The following is a 23,646-nucleotide window of genomic DNA, read 5'->3' as shown; positions in this document are numbered from 1 at the left end:
GCTGAGTAGTATTAATAAGCTTGTAGGTTATAAGTTTCAAATTAGTAAGTTAACTTGATAGATTATAAATGTTCAGTAAATTAACGGATGAATTAGATGATAAATATAAATGAAAATTGTAGGTTTTTTGAAAAAAGCATAATTTATATAATTATAATTTTAGTTCCGTTTAAAATAACTGAACTTTTGTTTATATTTTCATACAATAAAATATTTACCATGAAAGTTGTATATCTTTTTATTTGGGTAATTCATTTTGTTTAAATGAATTGATCTAATTTTTAATTTTTTTTATTTAAATTAATCTTTTTTTATATATTTTTTGTTGTATTTAGTTTTCATGTAAAATTATGAAATAAAATTTATATTACTTCAATTTATAGAGTTACACTTATTTTATTTTGAACGGCATAAAATCAGTAAATAGTATAAATACTACATTAATTAATTGTATCTGTAAACTTAAAATTAATAATATATAAATAAAGTTAAAAATAAAAAATGTATTAAAATATATAGGACAATAATGAGAAAATTAAATAAGCTAAAATTAGAAGATATGTCAAGCATTTTAAATCTATAAACTAGAAATTCCTATAATAAATTAATCTGAGATGTTTGTCAAATTATCTTGTGTTGATCAAATTAATTTATAAACTAATTCATTAAGTTAATAAATAGTCAATTGGTTTATTAAATATATACACTGGAAAATAAAAAGGAATCGAGGGAGTGAAAGGATTAGAGACATTAGAATGTGATGGCTTGTTTGAGACAGAATCTTTGTAATACATTTCCTACGAAAAACCAAAATCAAAAAATCATAGCCACCCATTTTAAACTTCAGCAATGATAATATATGTTTGTGTGTCGGTAATGTGATTAGGCCATGTGCCTGTGTCATTATCTCGTGTAATAGAAAGAGGGAACACGCATGTGACTTAATTAATCCCTTCATCACACGTTGTTTAATTTCATTTCAACACTTTTTCTTTACTCGTTTCATCACAACTTTAATAATGTACATTTATGTGAAAAACGCAACCACCATACTTTGCGTATGAACACGATAACAGACCTTGTACCATGTGCCCATGATTGGAGGATGGACCACTTCATGGAGCTTTATATTTTCATTATATACATTTTGAATCCTTAAGACTTACCAACATCAACACTATTATTAGAAATGGCACATGAAATTAGCATAATCAAATAATCAACATAAGATGAAGAGCTTCATTGCTTATAACAGATAACAGAATACACCCACATGTTAGATATATGAATGAGGGTAAAAGAACAAATCCCATTGCAGTAAAGTAACCCTGTAAACATGGTTTAAACAAATTAAATCCTATTGCAGTATAATTGGTCTGAAGAAAAAATATGATAAATACTTACATAATGTATTCAATAATAATAACATGATACAGTTAACCACTGAACAGAGTGACTTTCACTTGACTCCATCATTTAACAAAGGAAATTATGAATATGTAAATAACTCTTTATAACCCAGGTGGGATTGACCGATTTACATTATTGGTACACATGAAAAACCAGTTGCTTAGCATTTTCAAGCACCTTTTACTCAGTTTCTTACTGCTGAAACTTTTCTCCTTAGGAGGTCATCTACCCCTTCCTAGGCTTGGAATAAATAAATATCCTAGTTGTGTAATCTTGTTTTTCTTCCTTTTTTTTTTCTTTACCTTCTGTTCAGGCTTACTAACCTGAAGCAGTTGTGCATCTGTTGCAATTTATGTTCATGTAATGTCAAAAAATAATTTGCTCAAAAGGGAATCAATTTACACTAATCAAGGGCAGCTTTGCTTCTGCGGCCAGTGATTGGAATTGGCAAACCATCAAAGATAGGCTTGGAAATGGCTGCTTGCAAGTCTGGTTTCAAGTTCCATATTGCCGGCGACCAGGCTGTTGCTGAGTTGATCTTTTCCTGCTCTCTGAGGCTTGATGCACTAGATGATTTGCGCACACCAGAAAGGGCATCGGTGAATATAGATTCTCCCAACCCCACTGGAATTGAATCTAACCATCCTGATTCTGAATCAGGAAACAGTGCTGCTCGGCTAGCCGATTTCGGCCTCATGGCTAATGTTTTTCCGGTTGAAGAAAAACCATTTGATCCATTGCCATTTCCTTCTTTCAAAAACTTTTCTGGGGTAGTGGCTCCATTATCAACTTCAGCTTTCTGACGTCTTCGGACAGATTTCTCATCAGACTTCTCAGATCCTCCGTCCACAATTTCTGCAAGAGGAGTGTAATCACCATCCCCTGTCAGTAGATCATAGACTAAATTTGTTGACTTGGGGTAATCATTTGTTGCTGATGGAAGGTCTGAAATTGGAGAAGCTTTGGGAAGCCATTCCCCTCTAGAATGATCAGAACTCACGGGTGTATAAACTGCCATTTCTGTTCCATTGAATGTGTCTTTAGAATCTGAAGATTTGAGGCCATAGAATTTCTGTAAAATGCTCATAGCTGGAGAAATATTTGGTTGAGGAGGTTTCAGTCGTAAGGACAGGAGAGGTTCCTTCATGGCAGATTGACCTATGCGTATGGGTTTCCTCTCAACGCTAGAATCTCTGCAATGAGTTTCAGTTAAAAATGAGTTTCCATAATCCAGCACAGGATCTTAAATATAAATCAAAGTTACTGGCTGGTGAAGCTATGTTATCTGCAACAAATTCTAAGAATCAATGTAAACTTCATTATTCAGCTATTTCATTCACTGAACTTAAAATATTCAGCACTTGTAATTTCAAGTTTGGGGCAAGGACTGCTGTCAAAATCTAAAAGGAGTAGATTGTTCTATAATATACACAACATGCTACATTAACAAATTAGGGAAGGAAGATATTGCAATTGACAAGGAAAAAAAACTGAAATGAGTACAACTGAAGTACCCCGACTTGGCAGGTTCATCTTGTGGACCAGGGGCAGGAGATGGTGGATGACGTCCTGGCAATGGAATTTTCAATGTCTTCAGTGCAAACATTTGAAGATCTGTGGCTAAGCCATTCATCCTTTTGACGTCAGCTACCTAAATCATTACAAGGAAATTTTATCAGAAGATTTCAGTACCATTTTATCAGAGAGCATAAAGTAATTCAGAGTGAGGTGTAGGCATCTCAAAAAACAGTCAATAGAACTGTGATTTTCCATGTGCCATACAATATCACCTGTGTCTCTTATAAAGGCATTTCTAAAAGAGAATGCATTACGTTCATATAGTGTTAACTATGTAAAGATCTAACCAATGCAAAGAACAAATGAAAGCATTCATAAGATGAAAGGGGATAAATTATTTGTTCCCAGTTTCCCAACCTTTCTCCCATAAAACAGCTGTCAAAACTGAGAACCATTCATTCCTGTCTTTATTTTCCTATCCATAATCTTTCAATCTATCACCAAAAACATCCTAAAAGTGGAGAGTGAAACACAACGAAATAATCACGGATTTAATACTCCCAAATAACGAAGAACCATACACACTATAAGGTTTACCCATTTAACACACTCTCCCTATTGGCATTACTAATGATTAGAGGAAAAACTGAGGCACTTGACTCCGAAGGTTGTGTCAGATTAGCTTACCCCGAAAGGGTAAAAAACAAAACACAAACCTCAATCCCTCCAAAAAATACAGAGAATCTTGAAAACTAAATCATAACACACGAAATCTTTATCTTGTATTCTCGTTCATATACATCTAAAACCCTTAAACTAAAAAAATACAATTTAGCACACCTGGAAAAACAAAAAGAAGGAAACTACATGACCCAAAACCACGAATATAAAAAGCAACCAACTTTACCATGCCTGAACCAATTCAAAGTCCGAACCCAAAAGAAGCACAGAGAAGAGATTACCTCAACACCATACTTGATCGCCACACCAGCAAGAGTGTCAAACTTTGAAACCTGGTGCTCTATGTAACTCAACCCATTACCGCCGCCTCCGCCGCCGCCGTTCTGCAACCCGTTTGACGGCGACATCTACTCCGATCAACCCACCGACAGCAAGATCTACGATCTAAGACAGAGACACATGAAATTGACTTAAAGGGAAAGTGGGTGAAGAGGGGAATTCCAGAGAGGGAGCAAAAGGGTCAAAGAAAAATGTGGTCTTGGAAGAAGAAAAGGAAAGTTGAATATGGATAGAGGAAAGAAACAATAGACGGGAAGCTTGGCTATTGGAGTGGGATTTTTATTTTGATTTCAGAGGAAAATATAAATAAGAAAATGGGTTTCTTTCTTTTTCATCCTTTTAAGCTTCTACAGGAATTTGACTTTATTCCACACAAACACCATTTCTGCAATGCAAAATATGGGAGTTTTCAATTTCTTGTTATTTAATTTCTTTCTTTCCTCTTTTTATTAATGTAAACCATGTAATTTTCCATTTTTTCTTTCTGCTGAGATTCTTAACAAAAAATTAAGTCAATCTTTTAAGGTGAACGAATTGAGAAATTAATACTAATATCACAAAATCTTTAAAAAATATCAAATGGATGGTTAAAAAAATCTCTTTTACATTGCCATTAATCACAAATTCCTATAAATATAATTTGTACCCAGAATTACCATAAGATAATATTTTTTGTTTCTATTGTAAAATTTAATCTATATAAAAAGTTACTATAAAATTAAAAATATTATATAATACGTTTGACTTGTAAGATAATTGTTATGAAAACTAAATAATCATTATAAGGGTCATTCATATTTAGATCTTCAAATAAAAAATTCTATAGAATCGATACAAAGACTGCTTATTTTTTTAAAATAGGTTTTTTTTCTTAAATTACATTAAATTTATTATTTTATAGATTTGAAGTAAAAAAAAAAAAACTTTTACCCACGAAGTAAATGTTCTTAAAACTCAAATTTTGATTCCTAAAACTTATTCATGATAGATATTCAACACTTTGTATTTACAATTTTCATAAAATTGTTTGTTTGTTTTCCATAGAAGAATACTTTATTCCAATAAGAAAAGATAAATTAAAGTGTAAGGAAATTGATGACATTGGAAACACGACTCATTGTTTTAAATAAACAATGGTTTCAAGCAATTTCAATATGGCATTATGCAAATTACTAAAACCAAAGAGAAAAAAACAAAGAAAGTCAAATGATTGTGCAAACAAACTCATTCGAAGCACTTTTAGATTTGGAATCACAATGATTTCTTTCGTCAATTTCTTAATCGAGTTTCTCGATTGTTTATTGTTTTTGGTAAATTTGTGTGTTTAATTTTTTGAAAAGTGTGTAATTTGTAGTGTTGTAAAGTGTAATAATAAAGAGGGAAATGTTGTATTAATGTTGGGAATTTTATATAATAGGTTAACGCGGTGAGAGATATGTGTGCACCGACACATAGTATATAACATAGCCAAAACCACTCAACTATGTGGTCCCATAATGATTGTTACACTTTTCAACTCTTTCATTTTTATCTCATTGCCTTCTTTTCTTTTCTGTATTATTGTTTGGTGGTATCTCTCATTCTTCATTTCTTTATTATTTCCTCTCATTTTGTATATAAGAATTTGGTCTTATTTTCATTAGTGTGATGTGAGCACCCCTTTAATTTATACATTGGTGAGATTGAGATATAAATATTTATATATAGTAAATTCAGTTATATTATATGGTCTTTATAATGAGTCCAACAAATAATAAGTTTTATTAAATAAAAAATTAAATATGTTCTTTTAGTGAAAATTATCTTTTTTTCAAATTTTAGTTTAATTAAGTCTTTTAATTTTAAAAATGATTAAATTTAATTTTTTAATCAAATTATTTATAGGTTTATTTAACATTTTAAACATGTTTCAGAATAATATATAAATTGTTTATACTATTTCATATGTTTTTTTACTTTAATGTTATGTTAATTAAAAAATATTTATAAAATTTTAAATAACTTTGCAAAATTTTATTAAAAAAAATTATATTTCTAAAGTTAAAAAATTAAATTAGATTAAAATTTCATAAGCTTTTGGTTTGATCGCAAATATATAATTTTTGAAACTCATTTTCAACAAAACTTTAAACGACTGTAACTTATGTATTGGTTGTCAAATTTGGACCCATAATGTATTAATTTAGGATAGAAAAATGCATCGAATGCCATGACATTGTATTGTTATTGTGTGTGAAAAATCCCACAAACTTAAACTTTTTATTACACATTGTTTTAATATATTTCAATGTTTTCTCTACATCAAGAAAGTTGAGTGTATTGCTTTTGTTTTTTTTTCTTTAAAATATTTAAAGACAATTAGAAAAATGAACATTTGATTATTTTAATAACTTTTATATAAGTTTCAAGAAGAAAATTTGTGCAAGCAAATGACAAGAACCAAATCATGTGCTCTTGCACCAACATTTTTGTAAAAAAATTGCTTGAGACATTAATTGTTCCTTATTTTGTCGATCTGAACATTGAGTGATTTTTAATTTTTTATACTGTTTTTTAAATAGTTTTACTGACATTTATAAAAAAATGTTAAACATTAATTTTTTTTCTCAATAAAACATAGCATTTAATATTATTTATCAAATCTTAGTTGATAAATACCCTCATAAAAGAAGTTGACAAATATAAACACTAATAAAATATCACTTATTATCATCTTTAAACACAAAGAAAAATGTTCATTATTTAATGTTTGTTTAAAATAACTGTTTGCTTAAATAATTCTTCAGAAAAAAAGATGCGAATTTATTGAATAAATTACAGTGCTATTGGTATTTTTCCAGATTAGTTAAAAATAGAATTTCTGAACACTGAAAAGTAAAAAAAGAGTAATAGCTGTCATAAACTAATGCCTAACAAATAATCAAAGTCAAACAGTGCTGCTGCAATCAAGTCAATGGATTCTTTCACATTCTTAAGATTCCTTTTTTCTCAGGGTTCTAATATATATATATATATATATATATATATATATATATATATATATATATATATATATATATATATACTTTATTATAACGTGTGAAAGATTACTCAAAACAGTCAACGTGATAGAAACTACATGCATTCACTAAATGATATTAAAGATATTTGTATACTTTTTTTAAAGTTTAGTTTATGAAGTTAATTATTACATTGTTATCGTAAACATAAAATGCACACTATTTAACTATATGCTATTTTATTGTTTTAAGATTTTAATATGTTGTTTAATTAATAATGTTTTGAAAATTTTTATTAAGAAAAATCTACATCAAAAGTTAAAAACTACAGTTTTTAATTTATTAAAAGTGAATGCAAAAATTGATACAGCTAGTATCTATCATGTCAAATGTGCTAAATTGAAGTTTTATGTATAGATAAAGTGTATGTACGTTTTAATATATTATTTGTTTACAAAAAAAAATGGTTTTTTAAACTAATTTTCTTTTCCCTAAATTTTATCATAATTCAATTACATCTTTAATCTCTAATTTTTCTTTGATTTAAGTTAATTTTTTAAATGATTTAATTAAAATATTTTTGTTAGATTAATGTTAATTTTTTTAATATTTATACATTGAATCATTCTATTCAAAAATAAAATTAATTTTATTTTTTAACGGAGTGAGTTGCTATTAAATTTTAAAAAATTAATGTCAATAACGGACATACTTAATCAAATATTTTTAGAATTTATAAAACTAAATTAAAACAAGTAAAAATTCAAGATTTAATTAAATCTTTTATAAGGTAGAGAAAAAAAAAAGATTTTAGCCTATTTTTTATTACCGTTAAAGAAAAATGAAAGTATATACCTGTTAAAATAGTAATTTTCTTGTGTTTGGTTTAAGTAAATAATGAATTAATTAAATATTTAATTAATTAGTTGAATTTAATATAAAAAAGTAGAAAACTAATATAAAAATTATATATTTTAATAAAAAGAGTAAATATAAAGGGAAATAATAATTTATATTTTTAAAATTAATTTTCCTCCTTCAAATAAGCTTCTTCCTCTTTATTTATGAAAACTGCCAAAGTTAGTTGTTCCTTTTAAATATTTTAGAATTCTTCTCTTTAAATATTTTAAAATTCGTTTTGTTTAGTCTAATGTAACATAGAAGGATTGGATATAAGCTTTTTTTTATCAAACTAAGAGCATACATCAAGTTAGGTTTGGTTACAATAAGATACATTAGACTCCCTACCAATTGTTTAAATAATGTTGCACAACTCTCACCCCTCCTTCATGTTTACACAACTTTGTTTTTGGTATTATTGGATTTTTGACAGTAATAATATCACCTGTGTCAAATCTAGACAATGCTGCTCATATATACCTCCTTTGACAAAGAAAAATTCCAATTGAACACCGTTTAATTTCTTTCCAAAAAATGTTTTATCTTTCCCAAGTTAAACACGTCAAATTCCAACATAATTGAAGTTTTAAACTCTTCACACATGGTTTTATGATTCCCAAAATCATCAACATAAAGATTGACTATTAATATTTTACCTTCTTGTGACTTTGTAAAGAGTGTGCGTTCACTTGGATATTTATCAAACTTTTCAGGTGTAAAGTAAGCTTTAATTATGTTGTATCAGGCTTCTAGTGCTTGTTTAAGGTCATATAGGGCTTTCTTTAGCTTGTAAACTTTTCCCTTTTTTTTTTCTTTTATTTTGAACCCTGTGGGTTATTGTATAATCACCATCTTCTTGTTGGAAATGGTGTTTAGAGCCTTGTGATCTAGGTGTTGAAAGCACCAGTGCCACATGTAAGTTTTTTTTTTTTCTAAAACAATTTTAGCTAGAAACATAAATAATTTTCAAGTATGAAATACTTTGCAATTTCAATCCACTAACCTTTTCTCTTGAAGTTGTCCTATGCTTAAGATATTGTTTTTCAGCCTACGGAATATAATAAACATCATATATTACGTGAGTTCTTCCATTCAGTTGCAATCATATCAAGGATCAAACCAATTAAAACATTATGTTTTTTTGTCAAATATCTGTGAATATGATACTTGTTATATTATAAACTACCTAGTATACTTGGTATATTTGGTTGTTGTGTGGACAAACCAACAACCACGACCTTCTCTAGATACACCTCAACCTCTCTCGTGACTTAATCTATCTTCCTGGAACATTTTCAACACATGTTCCTCCTTTTGTTATCTCAACATTCGTTGTTCATGTATAAGTAAGCTTCCATGCAACTCATCAATGATTAACATACTTAGATCATTGAACTCCTCTATTGAACAAACAACATAATTGAGTTTGTTCGTTAAAGGGCGGAGTATTTTACGAACCATTGTGTTTTGCTCCATTTTCTCATTGTTGGTCTTCATCTTATTTACCATGATCAAGGTTTGACTCAAGAAACTATCTACTTTTCACCTTCTTTCATAGCAAGTAACTCAAATTTCCTTCTCAGGGTTTAAAGTTCTGCCCTCTTCACTCGTGTGGACCCTAAATATTTCAATTTCATGGAGTCCCAAATTGTCTTCTGTGTTCCCTTATCAAGAATAGTTTTTAAGATTTCTCTATCAATTGTTTAAAACAAAAGATTTTTGACATTCATATCTTTGAGTTTGGCGTCCTCCACAACCTTCATATCCACATCATTTGTAGGTCTCTTTTTATTGCTGGGACAAGAATACCTTTGTTTATAAAAACATTAAAATTAACTATTTTTTGTCTCACAGATAATATATAATCATGTTAAATTATCATTGTTTATTTATTTTAAAAAAATTTATTCCATAACTAATTATTATTTTGTATCAACTATGATATTTTAAATATGAACGGTTTTAATTTCTATTATAAATATGAATATATCAAGTATACAATTACAGGTAAAAATGATTTATATTTTACATTTAATAATAAATTATATATTAAATAAATTAGTTATAGTTTAATGTTATTTTTTAAATATCATTTACCCATCACTTATTAAATTAAACCTCGTAAATCTTCATTTTTAAAGACCATATAGCCATTATTAGTCAAACCCTATATTAATCACAACAGAAGCAATCAAATTAATTCATAAATTTCTACAATTTACCTTACCAATGTTATGGTACCTAACTAGTGACCAAGTGTAAGAACTTGAATGGCTTGCTTAAACACTTCTTTTTACGAAAAAAAAGTGTAATTATTGAGATGATAAGCCATCAATGAGTGTGGATTAGTGTAAATTACACTTCTACAAGTATTGGTTTCATACCTTCTTTCATTAGTTGAAAGAACAATTTCCGATTGCATAAAAGTAAAAAAGAAGTTATTGGTGTCATAAAGTAGTGCCAAACAAATTAATCAAGTCAATCAGTGCCTAATATTTAGATTGCAGCTTTATTGTGATATATAAGGTTAGTCAAAATCTTTAACTAATAAAATATTCATCAACTAAATGAGATGTCAATAGATAGTTGAAAAGTGATATTTGTATACTTCAAAATCAATCTTTCGAACGGTGTAGGAAGCATATGTTTGAGATTATAATATGTTCTACTCTTTCAATAACGTCATTGAAAAATTACATAATTTATTTATTAATAATTGTTGTAGTTCAAAGTTATATAATGACTTTAAGTTAAAAAGTTTAAATATTTATAACATTAAATCTTACTTTTTTTTTATAGAAGGGTTTGATATGAAAGTTGTAACAATTTCGTGTGTGATTCTATTAAGATGAAAATATATAAGGAAAAATGATTTAATCGTGTCTTACTCTTCCTATATTAGCCATCAATATATGCAAACACAAACACATGAAGAATGCGAGAAATAATTGTGTAATTATAGTAGATTTTTTTCCAAAATAATAAACATGAAGAATGCGAGAAACAATTGTGTAATTATATTAATATAAAAATTTGTCCATCCATTACTAAATAACTTGCTCTATACAATGTATTTCATTTTTTTTCTTCAGATTCTCTTTATTTTCATTCTCTGTAGCACAGATTCATAACCTAGTTTATTCAAATTAAAAATTAGGGTGTTGTTTATGAATATAAGCATATAATGAATTCAAACCAATTAGATCAAATTCAAACATTTTGGATTATACATATTTATTATTTTGGATCAAGTGGATTTAGTGTTGAACCTATAAATCCAAAGCAATATAACATATTTTCAATTTTAATTTATTATTTATATATTTTATGAAAATAAAGATAGAGAAAAATCACATAAATTGAACATATTTTTTCTTTCTATATTTTTTTGTTTTAGTCTCTTTTGTCCAAACTTCCTTACATAATCTTTAATAGGTAATATTTCGTGTTATTCAAGAAGGCTATCCATTTTTTACTCCACTAATAAATTCACTATAAGCTCAATTTTCTTTTTCTAATCCATAACAATTAAACCTATTTGAATTAGGTCTGATAATGTATTTATCGAAATCCTTTGAAATGAACCAAACAAATTCTTCAATATTAATTTTAATCAAATTCGTTCAAATCCAATCAAACCCATCCTTAAAAATCCTTATGATAATATAATTTTTTTAATTCATTACTATAGATGATGGCATGCCAAATAAAATATAAATGTAATCATTTTCTTTACTTTTTTTTCGTATCCAAATGCTGAGTGCCACCCATTTGTGTGTGGATGAAGGAGGAAAAGTGGTCTGCCAAGAACTGACTTGTGTCCACATCGTGAGATTAAGATAGTTATAAAATCTAAAATTTCCATCGCATTACTATTTTTATAACATCTACAAATATCTAAAATATACTTTTTCACGGAGACCACCTCTTTACTCTTGACAAAATAATATGTGATAAAGAGAAAAAAAGAAAGGGTTAATGATAAAATAGATTTCCATGAATATTTTACGTATAAATAGAGATATTCATGTCATGAGAAATTTTATTTTTTTAACAAATATAATTTACTATCAATAATAGTTAATTAGTATTTTTAAGTTTAATTTTAAAATATGATTAGTCAAACAAATTTATCATCTGTTATTTATAATTAGACCTCTTTTTTTTAACCCCTTTAGGCAAATAGGCTTTACCCTCCTGAACTTTGTCCATTCAATATTTATGTGGCCACTAATTTACAAAATTCAAAATTCAGAACTTCATCATATTTCCATCTCTATGAAGTATGTGAGGTGTCACTTATCTGAGGTTGATGTTTTTCAAATATATGTGACCTTTACTATATATTAACTGGTTCACGACGAGGAACTTATTGACTATGTTCTAGGTAAGAACCTAGATAAATTGGGTTTTCTACTCACTTCTAAGGCATAATATCATCTTTGAAATTTGAAAAAACTGAGTCAAAACTAAGTTGGTATTGGCCAAATAACTTCCGAAGGTTTTCCTCCACAAGATGGGAAAGTTCGTGCCACAACTCCAGGAAACATTGAAACTTCTGAATAAATGATTAGACAGCACCTATGTTCAGTTAGAACCTGAACTCCTTTAGTGATGGCAAAGTTAATGGCACCATTTTAGGGGTGAATAAGTTGACCTTTCTAGCCAACTACGTAAAGTTAACAAATGTCATTACGCTACTCAACAAATCTCAATTTAGGAGTAACGTTTCAAAGCAGGAAACGTGACCTGCACATACAGATTCAGCACAAGACTATGCGTATTACATCCTACGCCTACATTGGAACAAGGAAAACTCACGCAACAAGAAATCTTCCTTTCCCGGGTTTGAAGGCGTTTTCTGCTCCAAATTTTCAGATTATTAAAGAACTAATAACAATATACTTTCTAACACATTCATTAATAATATTATTGACATTTTTTGAAAATGACATAATAAAGAGGAATTGAGAAACATACAAAATTAGGATTTCAAACAAATTTCGAAAACCAATAATGTGTATGTTGCTAACATTAAGGGGGAAAATCCAGTGCATTATAGCTGTGCCACCAATGCAGTCGAAGGATTTATTGGCTAACAAACACACATGAGTATAAGAGAAAAAAACACGAGTCACGCAATAAAAAACAAAAATTCAGAAAATATTGAACCAATAGTAATGTACATATCATCAATAGTAGCAGTATTATAAATTCTATCCAACCACTTTCTACTCATCCACGTGTTGGTTTTTTGTGCATTATGGACCTACACATCTTTTGCGTAATTTTTTTATTACTTATACACAAACTCTTGATAAAAATACGGGCCACTGGTTTAATTTTCTTTTTCTGCCTGTGCATCGTACAGGTATTGATCTAGTTATATAAAGAACTCAAAAAATGGTGATGGACAGTTGCACAAATTCATTATAATCCAATATAACATTTTCAACTGTCACGAACCACTAATTGATATTTAACATCATTTCTATTCAACAAATGCTGCAAATTTGAAAAACTCCACATACCTGCAAGAAAGTTCAAAAAATGAAAATCTGCTCAAGTGTATGGCATCTGAGAAGCAATATCACAAAAAGGATGCTAACTACATTGTAGCATCCTGTAAAAGGTCAAGAACAGAAAATGTAAAAGTAGCTTAAAGAACATCTGCAAGTGGTAACATTTCTCATTAAAAAAAATAGAAGAAATAATGCCTCATACATAGGCAAAGATTTCGAATTTAACTCCAATCTAAGAACGTGCTATCAATAGCATAAACAGTGCAAACGCTCACAATTCACAATCAATGGCCTTGCTCTTTGAAATTTAAAAATTCCCAGTGATAAATATCTAATGTAATTGTAATACTACTTCACACGATTTGACTTTCTTTACAATGAATGTCATTGACAAGAACATTATCCTCTTGTGAAGATAGAAATTTGACATGGATAAATCGCATATCACATTTTGTGGCAGAGAGAGAGGGGTCACGTTTTTTAACGGAAATTTTGATGTTTGTTTGTAAATAGCAGATGAGAAACACAGAAACAAGTAAGGGGAAGATAGCACATAGATAATTCATGCAAACAATTTCCTCACTTGATATCTTTCAAGAAACCAAGGCTGCCCCCTATAAAAAGCAAGTATGACTTCTATAAAGTTCAACAATGAATATGAAAAATCTATTAAACTTAAATTTAGAGCATTGAGTTATTGTGCTCAAATTATGTATTTCATATATATATATATATATATATATATATAAAGAGAAGAGTACAGTACAAGGAATAGCTATAGCTTGTAACACTCCATCCTTAGGATAGGTACATACACCAAAAAAGCAGCTTTATGAAAGCTCTACAATAAAATAAGAACCAAAGTCTCAACACTCCCCTTCAAACATGAGCAAATAAATAGTATACAACAAGCTTGGAATAGATAAATTAAATTGTAGGCTCTCTCAAAGACTATAAATTGTACACACCAAGCTTGGAATATATAAATTAAATTGTAAACTCTCTCAGACTATAAATTGTATACACTAAGCTTGGAATATATAAATTAAATTGTAGGTTCTCTCAAAAACATAGCTAGGATGTCTAAGCATGTTATTAGAGATGAGAAATCCAATATTTGAGGATGCGCTACTTTTAGAGTCACATAAAAGAGACATCGAATATCATTAGCAAAAGTATCTAGAGCCTTCTTAAAAAACGACCATGTCTGGACGTATTTAAGTATTTTTAAAACGTTGTGTTCAACTTATTGCCATAAAGCAATACATAAAGAAGTCAAGTTTTTCGCACTAAGACTTATTTTCAATGGGAACAACATTGACTTCCTTCTCCAAATGGTCAGGATATTCTTGACCATGGAACCATAGCTCCATGGAAGGGGAAAGACTTGACCACCTATCCGAGGAGGTTGAAATAGGGAGCTGAGGGCAGAAACATGCCCAAAAGATACTGACGGGACAAATGGCTTTGGTCCAGCATGAATATAACCATAGGAAGATGGCATGCATGCGCACCCTGTGCAACGCCCACAGAGATTAGCGTGTGAAAGCCCATTTGGGAGCTTTTGGTAACGTGACTACAAGGGTTGAGTTGCACTCCTCGAGGTATACCTAACCTTGGCTTTTGCAGAAGAAAAAAGTCACTGAACGGCAGCAGTGGACAATGGCATTCCGAAGACAAAGTAGGATAGCACCGATTTTGGTACCAACTTAAATTTACAGGTGATAAAAATCAGCAAGTTATTGTGCTGAGCTGATGTATTTCATATATAATAGATAAGAGAAGGGTACAATACAAGGAATAGTTATGGCGTGTGACACTCAATCCTTAAGAAAGGTACATACACCCAAAAATAGCTTTATGAAAACTGTACAAAAATACAATAACCATAATTTCAACAAAAAACACATAAATTTGAGAGTTTAAATCTTCCAATCAAGAACAACGGGATGTTGGTAAGGTACCATGAATTCAACAAGTCAATGAATATATGGACAATATTCATTTTGTTGATATCTATAGAATTGAAAATAGAAAATCAGAAGCATATGAAGCCGTGACCTTAAATGATGAATGGAGTTTAGTTTTAAAGAACCCTGTACAACTGTCATCAAATATAACTACCTGCCCAATTAAAAGGGTTTGGTCTAATCCAATTCAAATTCACTATAGGGCAACAAGTATGCCATCAAGATCAGGCAGTGCAGAAATTTTTTTGCAGTCAGTGTCATCTTAGCAGCACTGAAACATGAAAGCAAATTAATGAAGGTAGCCTGTAATAAAAATACAATGTTTTAAATCTTGGATAGTGGCCAGCTCCACACAGGCTAGGTATAGTGTATAGCAGAATAACTACAATTTTTAAATTTTTTATATAGTTTACATAATGCATATTATATACTTATAAATTCTAAGGAATGATAAATTAACATTAGAGTTCTTCATAATTGACAATATGAAGTCATGTTTGTCTTAAACAAGACATACAAGTAAATAAGAACAAAAGTCAAAACAAGTTTGCCTAGGAATCATCAATCATCATGTTCTAAATGCAAGTCTTCTTGATCATTTTCAGTGTTATTGCATCTGTATATTTCGTTTTTTGGAAAATAAAATATCAAAAATAGCCTTCAAAAACAGTCCTAATATCTCTGTTTAGATGGCTTTTTTAGAATCAACATACCACCTGCTGAGGCCTGCCATGACTGGCACACTAAACTGCTATGCTACAGCAGTTCCTATGGTGGTGGATAGGGGGAACTCCACACCACTCTATTTTAAACCCTGAAAAATTCAATTGAACAGGTTTTCCAGAGTATTACAGTCTTAATGTAAATTATGTGTCAGGTTTGTTAATTACCTAAACATGGATTTGTTTGTATGCAGACTTGTTTTATTTGAGTCTTATTTCTCCACAAGCTTTTATAGGAGAAAAAAATTGAAAAGAAAAACATGAAATTAACTTCTCTATAAGCTAAAATTAGCTTGTGCACAAGTTAAAGACAGATTAGAGAAACTATATGAGAGAGTTTCTAAGTTAGTTTGCGCATAAAACCAATTTTATTTTACGAAGAATCTAATTTCAGCAACCAAGCACAATCTTACCACACATCTCAGTTTGTCCACAACCAGCATCTCACAGTCTATGGAAATAAAAAACCATGGACACGTGGGTCTTAGTTCCTTTGTCACTTAAATTCCACTTTCTTAATAATAGTTATTCAGAAAATGATGTTACCAAAATTGGTCAGCTAAAGCAACATTTATGCCAAAACTTTCAAACCAAAGATCTTGGGTGTCTCAAATACATCTTAGGCATTGAAGTGGCTCAATCAAAAGAAGATATTATGATTTCTCAAAGGAAATATACGTTACATACCTTGAAAGAAACAAGAATAATTGATTATAGACCCATGCATACTCCTATGAATCAAAATAAGAAAATAGTAGAAGAACAAATTGAGCCCTTCTCAGATCCAAATAATTACAAAAGACTTGTGGGAAAACTTATATATCTTACTATAACTAGGCGTGACCTATCTTTAGTGGGTGAGATTGGTCAATACATGCAGGCTCTCATATTGATCAGTGGAATATTGTTCTTTGCATCCTCAAATACCTCAAATAGGCTCTAAGACAAGGTCACCATATAAAAATAAAGGAAGTATCCAAATATCTAGGTATTGTGACATGATTGGACAAGGTCTCCAATAGACAAACATTCCACTATTGAATATTGTACTCTCATTAGAAGGAATATTATTTCTTGGCAAAGTAAGAGACACAATGTTGCTCAATCAAGTGTTGAAACTAAATGCTGGGCAATGATATCACTCACTTGTGAACATGTGTGGATAAAACAATTTCTCTAAGAACAGAGATTTTGTGAAATTTAACAAATGAGGATATATTGCACTAATCATTGAGCTCTTCAAATTGCTTCCAACACTTTGTTTCATGAGAGGACAAAACACAAATTTTTTGTCATTTTGTTACAAAAAAGTTGTTGTCCAAGGAAATTTGCACTATGTTTGTTGACTCCGATGGTCAATTTACTAACATTTTTACAAAATTCTTGAGAGGAGCTCAAATTCAATTTATGTTTCAAGCTTGGAACATATTGTATGCTCAAGCTTGATGGGGAGTGTTAGAATTGTTTGCATTACCTTCTATGCAAAAGTTTTTTTTTTTTTTTTTTTTTTGTTGTATCTATGTAGAGGTTTCTTTTTCCTCTTTCCTTAAGCTTTAGTTATAAGCAACTGATCTTTGTGAATATATGAATCTAAATAAGTGGACAGACTTAAGTTAAGGTCTCTCAAGATATTTTTCTCATATATTCTATTTGAGTATCATCAACTTGGATCTTTAGTACTGCTACACCATTTCATATCAAGATCCCCCCAATATATATGCACCCCAAAAGTTCTCATGTTTGTAAAATGAAATCTCTTTATATCCTTTCGTGAGGCTCACAAAATGAGAGAAAGAAGAATAAATAAGAATGTGTCTCCTATTTCATTCCAATATTGTCATTGTATGTGTCAAGTGTCCTATATTTTACTAATTAAGGTGTTTAGTATACAACATATTGATTAATCCAGGAATCTTGTATCCAGAAAATGTCATAAATATGTTTGGTATGTTTATAATGTTTTGGGAATTAGAAACAAAATTGTATAAAAACACTTGGATTTCCAGCCCCTCCCCCATGAGAAAGTTTTAGCGGGAAACTTGATTAAAAACAATTTCAGGAAACATTAGGTTGCTGGAAATTATTTTTAAAATTGTTATACCAAACATGAAAACTTAACATTCTCAACCTAAGATTATTGGGAAGCTTAAGAAAAACCCCTAGCAAAACCGCTAACGGAGTCAGAGAATATTTGCTATGTTTGCTGCCCATCTCCAAATAGTTCATTATTAGGATAATATGTAGCAGAAAATAACTGGTTCTGCCATAGCAAATTTATTAAAAAACATTTAGTTGAAATATGGGTGCAAACATTACACATTTACTCTTCAATAAATATGAATTGATTGAACCATAAATATAGATTTGTTTGTAAAAATCCCTACAATTAAGGGATTGGTATTAAGAGTTTATTTGGTAGATTTGCTCTTGATTTAGAGTCTTCATTTCTGGATATTTACTTCCTATATTTCAGAAGATTTATTTCCTTTTATTAGGATTTTTTTTTCTTCAAATTCCCATGTATTTCTTTTTGAAATCAAGAAAAGTAATTCCATAATTATTGCATACTGCCTACACAACTTTTCACACATTTTTGGAGTAATGTTCAGGCTGCAAGGTTTGCAAAATAAATGTTGATAGTTAGAGACTACATGACGACATTTGTGCATTAGAAGTATACTACTGATAATGGGTTGTGTAATTAAAATGTATTTGCACAGTTTGTGTAGGAAACTTTTGTCTCCTGTGTAGAAAATGTATCGCTGTACTTCGTGTCATTTTGGTATTCAATATTACATTTTATTACTTTATCAATTGATTTCTTTTTGTATGACAACATAAAAATGATTATCATGATGATTTTATAGATATTTTGGTATAGAATAAAATAGGGACCACTTGCTGGAATATAATCACTCAAACTTTCTGAATGGCACTCCAGCAAAGTGCGATCTGTTCAAAAAGGACTTCAAATGAACAATTTCTAGCGCTAAAAGATTTGCTTTGTATCCACGTCCTTCATATTTAACCAGAGTAATATAATAACATTTAAAATAAAAGATTGATACTGAATATTTGCTATAGAAGGGATTGTTATGTTGCCAGACAGGAAATTTTGATTTTGACTTTAATTAAGCACTATTGACAACCATGCGAGCAGCACCAAGTTATTAACAGGACAAATCTGCTACTATTTCACAAATTATACTTCACATATTATGTGAAAGTGAATGAAGGAAGCTATTTATCCTCAACAAGAGTTGATGGATAAGAACGAAACCTAAAAAGACACTTAATGAAAAAAAGTATAAAGTTTCATGAGAAGTGTTGTACAGGGTTCAATTTTGAGTTCTAACTTGATCAATATAGTTTTAGATGTCCTTACCAAAGAAGTACAAAAGACTAGCCCTACTTTAATTCATATTAATGGATTATATAATTTTGATTGAGCAATCAGGGAAAGTGATAAACTCTAAAGGATTTTGGAGATAGACATTAGAAATAACAGCACTATTACTTGAATATGGCCAGGACAAAGTAGACGTATTGAATATGGCCAGGATTTTGGAGATAGACATTAGAAATAACAGCACTATTACTTGAATATGGCCAGAACTAAAGTCTGCCATAAATCATTGTTTAACTCATGACTTTTGCTTTTCAAGTTAGAAAAAAGAGAAACCATATTCGCATCCTTTGGTCCACTTCTACAATTAACAAATTGATAGAACAAAGATCTTCATACACCTCCCCTCAAAAAAATTATACACCAACAAAGAAACATAAAAGAAAAAAGATAAAGCAGCAGCTGGACAACTATTTATCCGAATTTGTATGTTTAGATATCATACTATTTCATTGATTTAGGTATTTATATCTAACTTGTCACCTAATGGCTGACGTGCAACAAATTTTAAACCATACACATTATTCTAACACGCACCGGACAACTACATTCAGTCGAGGAGAATACAATTTAACACTATGATTCTAACTCATCATCTTAATTATGCCATCAGAAACAGACAACAGCATAATGCAAAAACCTTAATCATAATTTGCAAATAGCAAAACATCCGACAGAACAAAAATTCAACACTCAAAAGAAAGAGGTAACATGCAAACTTACATATCAAACACGAGTGCTTCTCAATCTAGATCTTCCTGTCTGGTCTCCGACTCAAAGTTCCGATTTCCCCTGTTTTCAGAATTTGATTGCCCACTATTGGTTTCCCCACCATTTATACTGTTGTCATCATTGTTGGCACCGCCAACATTACTTGTCTCAGCACCAGAAGAAACAGATTGCCTGAAGGGCCATGGCAAAGCCACCCTAAACCTCCTCCGCTGGGAATTGTCTCCTCCACCAGACGAATCCGCAGAACCACCAGGCCCCACAGCCAGGTTCCAATTCACCTGGGGAGCCACCCCACTGCCGGTACCACCACTACCGCCTCCACTACCGCCACCGCTACCACGATGAGCCCTCTGCTCGTAATCAGGATCATCTGTGGGCAGCTCATACCGACAAACGGGACAGGAATTATGCAATTCTAACCAAGGTAAAATGCAGTCCGCGTGATATATATGCTTACAGGGCATCTGCTTCGCGGTTTCACCGAGTTCGAACGTGTCTTTGCACACTGCACATTGTGAGGAATCCGACGCAAGCAGCTCGTCGGTGACGGAGACGTCCGGCAGCCCCTCCACCGCCTTCTTAGAAGCCGGTGGGGTGCCATAGCGGTTCGGATCGTTCTCGGCAAGGTGCTGGATCAGCTCCTCAAGGCCCGTCCCGAAGAAGTAGTCACCGTGGGTGATGCCAGGAAACCGAAACGCTCCGCCGGGGTCGCCGGACTCAATCACCAGTTGAAGGTTTCCACCGCCGCCAGCGGCTCTTAGGGTTTGCAAGTAGTTCTGGAGGAGCACAAAGGGGGCGAGGGCAGTATCGGCGGTGGCGGCGTCAGATCGAGTGCCGGAGAGGGTGGAGAAATCGTCGAAGGGCTGGCCAGTTCCTCCAGGGAAGATGAGAGGAATGGCGGTGGTCCCGGTGAGAGGGAAGTCGGGGAAGAAAGGATTGGACGGGATAGGGATAGGGTTAGGGTTAGGGATTTCGAGTTCTTCGAGGAAGCCGCCGTTGCAATTGGGGCAGAGAAGATCGGAGGACGGGGAAGGGGTAACAGAAACGGTGCGATTGCACTGGTGACAGAAGTATTGGCGAGGCTCGCCGGAGGTACCGTCGCCGCCGGCAGAAGACATGTCAACGGAAAAAAGGAGAGATAAAGGAAGATAACGAGAGAAGGAAATGGGAGAAGAAATTGTATCGGAAGACAACAGAACAGGGAGAAGGAAAAGAGAGCGGTGGCAATATCGTAAATACTCTGAACGTGGAAAATCTGAGTCGGTAAACGGAGGATAAAGTCACGCGCTATCTTAGGGAGTTGACACTAAGCGCGGACTTGGACCAGACACGACCTTTAACCAAATAAAATAAAATCATCCTTGTCTGCGTTTGCCATTTTCTTTCCTAAAATTAAGGTTAATGCTAAATAGATTGATGAAATTAAATTTAGCAAGTCAATTTAGTCATTGTTGTTAGTCATTTTGTTACAAAAATGTATGATGTTGGATACTATGTATTATGAGTTCCTAGATTACATTACATGAATATCGTTTTAACCCTAATTATATTAAATATAAATTAATCAGCATTAAGGAGAAATCATTAATAATGGGTTCTTATCAATAAAACATTAAGAAATTATAGGATTATTGTCTTGATTTTTTTTACCCTTCACACCATAGTCAATTTCCCGTCTTTTTATGAATCAATATCTAGTTATGTTTGGGCCGAAAAGGTTTGAGCTTGATTTAGCTTTTTGAAAATGAGAGATAGCAATGTATCTTTTTTGAGCCTAGAATTACAAGGTATGTGGAAAAGATGAATTGATCCAATTTAACAAACACATATTCTATGACTCCATAAGTATGTGTGATGCATTGATTCAAAAAGGTTGTAAAGTCATGGTTATAGGTTTTAAATCTCTTCCTTCAATATGAGTCAAGGTAGAAAGCAACATCAAGTTGATGCGTGTACTCAAAATGTATAAGGTCTTATTAAAGCAAAATTCTTAACTATGGAAGGAAGAATTAAGCTATTGAGATCTTTAAGCTTGGTGAACATATTACTTTGGAGACATTAGTCAATAAAACAATTTCATCTTCCTTAAATCTCTTTTTATTGTAGAGATGTTTCTTCATGGACTTAGAATAAGTTGTCATTTTAATTAAAAACTATTTTTAAAAGTAAACACAGAAATAAATGAATTGAAGATATCTTTGTTAAGAAATTAAATGAGTTAAAAATATTATATTGAATATAAATGATAAAGTTGAGTGACATATAATTTTTTTTATAAATGTAGAATTTAAAGATTTTTTTTATTGAAAGTGGTATTCTAATCCTTTATACATGGTTTGCTTTGATTAATTGGTAATAATTTTTTTCAATAAAAAATACTCAACAATTTTCATCTTTTAATAATTGGTTTTTACGCTTCACGATATTCTCCAAGTATAGATATTTTGTTGTTAGTCTTTTTTTAAGCTAACAACTTATAATAGGGAACCTATTGTTTATGAATAGAATGGAGATCACCACATTTACAGATCACAGGATGATATATAAACTCGTTCATACACATACAAATAAATCCTTCCATTGACTAGTTAGTATGAGTGCAACTTTGCAAAATTTGTTTTTTTTAGTTTTCTAGAGCTTAAATTTGGGGTCGTGGGTGTCTATTTTTGAAGTTCTTTAGATCGTTTTGAAGGTTCTGGACCCTTTCAGAGCTAGTGGTGAGGGTTTTAGAGCTATTTTCCTTACCTAAATATGAATATCAATATGCCATGAAAAAAATTGTGTTATTGTATGATTTCTGATAACTTGTATGAGTGTTTCTATTTCTTTAATGTATTATTAATATTCTCATGTATTGGTGTATTATTCGAGTGTGAAAGTGTATGGACATATGTATGATTTCAAATGGTTTTCAAGGTTAGAAAAAGAGAATTATGATAACTTTTTGACAAGTATACCAAATCGTTACAAGTAATACAGTGGATAAGTAAAGTATCGTTCTCCCAAGGGACTTGTGCAACACCTGAAAATTCTTCCTTTTATAACTCAATTAGACATCAAAATACACAAAACAATACAAGAAACACAGTTGGTGTGCCAGGAATTGGTCTTTGACTAACATTGCAGTAACATCCTGGATAAAATACGTTCTCTGTTCAAGCATTCACATAAGCGTATCTTGATTTAATTCCTTAAAGCAAGTTCTAAAATTATCTATTAAATTATTAATTCCTTAATTAATTCAACAGATAATTTTGCATTAAAATCATATGTTTAGAATGACCAAAAGTACANAAGCTATTCCTAGCATCGTTCCTTTTNGTTTCTTTTCTTACGTTTCTGGTTCTAAAAATACTTCCCAGTACAAAAGAACCTTTAAAAAGAATTATACTTCCGTATAATCTAAAGCAAGTCAAGAAAAGAACAAGAACAGAGACATATATTGCA

General features: G+C 31.1%; 2 protein-coding genes across 7 annotated transcripts; both read right to left on the bottom strand.

The window, feature by feature from the left end:
• Window positions 1–1,388: 1,388 nt before the first annotated feature.
• On the bottom strand, window positions 1,389–4,261 carry LOC106775270. Its single transcript, XM_014662375.2, has 3 exons — window positions 3,891–4,261; window positions 2,925–3,061; window positions 1,389–2,603 (listed from the first exon to the last, which is right to left on the bottom strand). Exons 1-3 carry the CDS (start codon window positions 4,014–4,016, stop codon window positions 1,814–1,816), a joined length of 1,053 nt encoding a protein of 350 aa, XP_014517861.1. The 5' UTR covers window positions 4,017–4,261; the 3' UTR covers window positions 1,389–1,813.
• An 8,728-nt stretch (window positions 4,262–12,989) lies between these two features.
• On the bottom strand, window positions 12,990–21,487 carry LOC106772451 (E3 ubiquitin-protein ligase RING1-like). 6 transcript variants are annotated; one of them, XR_002668884.1, is made up of 3 exons: window positions 20,191–21,487; window positions 15,494–15,610; window positions 12,990–13,378 (listed from the first exon to the last, which is right to left on the bottom strand). XR_002668884.1 is itself a non-coding variant. In XM_022784148.1 (2 exons), exon 1 carries the CDS (start codon window positions 21,315–21,317, stop codon window positions 20,211–20,213), a length of 1,107 nt encoding a protein of 368 aa, XP_022639869.1. In that variant the 5' UTR covers window positions 21,318–21,487; the 3' UTR covers window positions 12,990–13,455; window positions 20,191–20,210. The 6 variants fall into 6 exon arrangements, 4 of the variants coding, with proteins under 4 accessions (XP_022639869.1, XP_022639865.1, XP_014514346.1 ...); XR_002668883.1 differs by having other exon boundaries at window positions 15,494–15,642; window positions 20,191–21,486; XM_022784148.1 differs by lacking the exon at window positions 15,494–15,610 and having other exon boundaries at window positions 12,990–13,455.
• Between the last annotated feature and the right edge of the window lie 2,159 nt (window positions 21,488–23,646).

Source organism: Vigna radiata, chromosome 1 (assembly GCF_000741045.1).
Source record: "Vigna radiata var. radiata cultivar VC1973A chromosome 1, Vradiata_ver6, whole genome shotgun sequence".
NCBI lineage: Eukaryota > Viridiplantae > Streptophyta > Magnoliopsida > Fabales > Fabaceae > Vigna > Vigna radiata.
The sequence above is the reverse complement of the archived record's forward strand: the minus strand, read 5'-3'. Positions and strand labels throughout refer to the sequence as shown.

Bases quoted from the DNA above. Each gene is read 5' to 3' on its own strand.
- LOC106775270 (XM_014662375.2), bottom strand. From the start codon at position 4,016: ATGTCGCCGTCAAACGGGTTGCAGAACGGCGGCGGCGGAGGCGGCGGT. The intron at 3,062-3,890 runs GTAATCTCTTCT...GTAATGATTTAG, and splicing joins CGATCAAGTATGGTGTTGAG to GTAGCTGACGTCAAAAGGAT. The intron at 2,604-2,924 runs GTACTTCAGTTG...AACTCATTGCAG, and splicing joins GATGAACCTGCCAAGTCGGG to AGATTCTAGCGTTGAGAGGA.
- LOC106772451 (XM_022784148.1), bottom strand. From the start codon at position 21,317: ATGTCTTCTGCCGGCGGCGACGGTACCTCCGGCGAGCCTCGCCAATAC.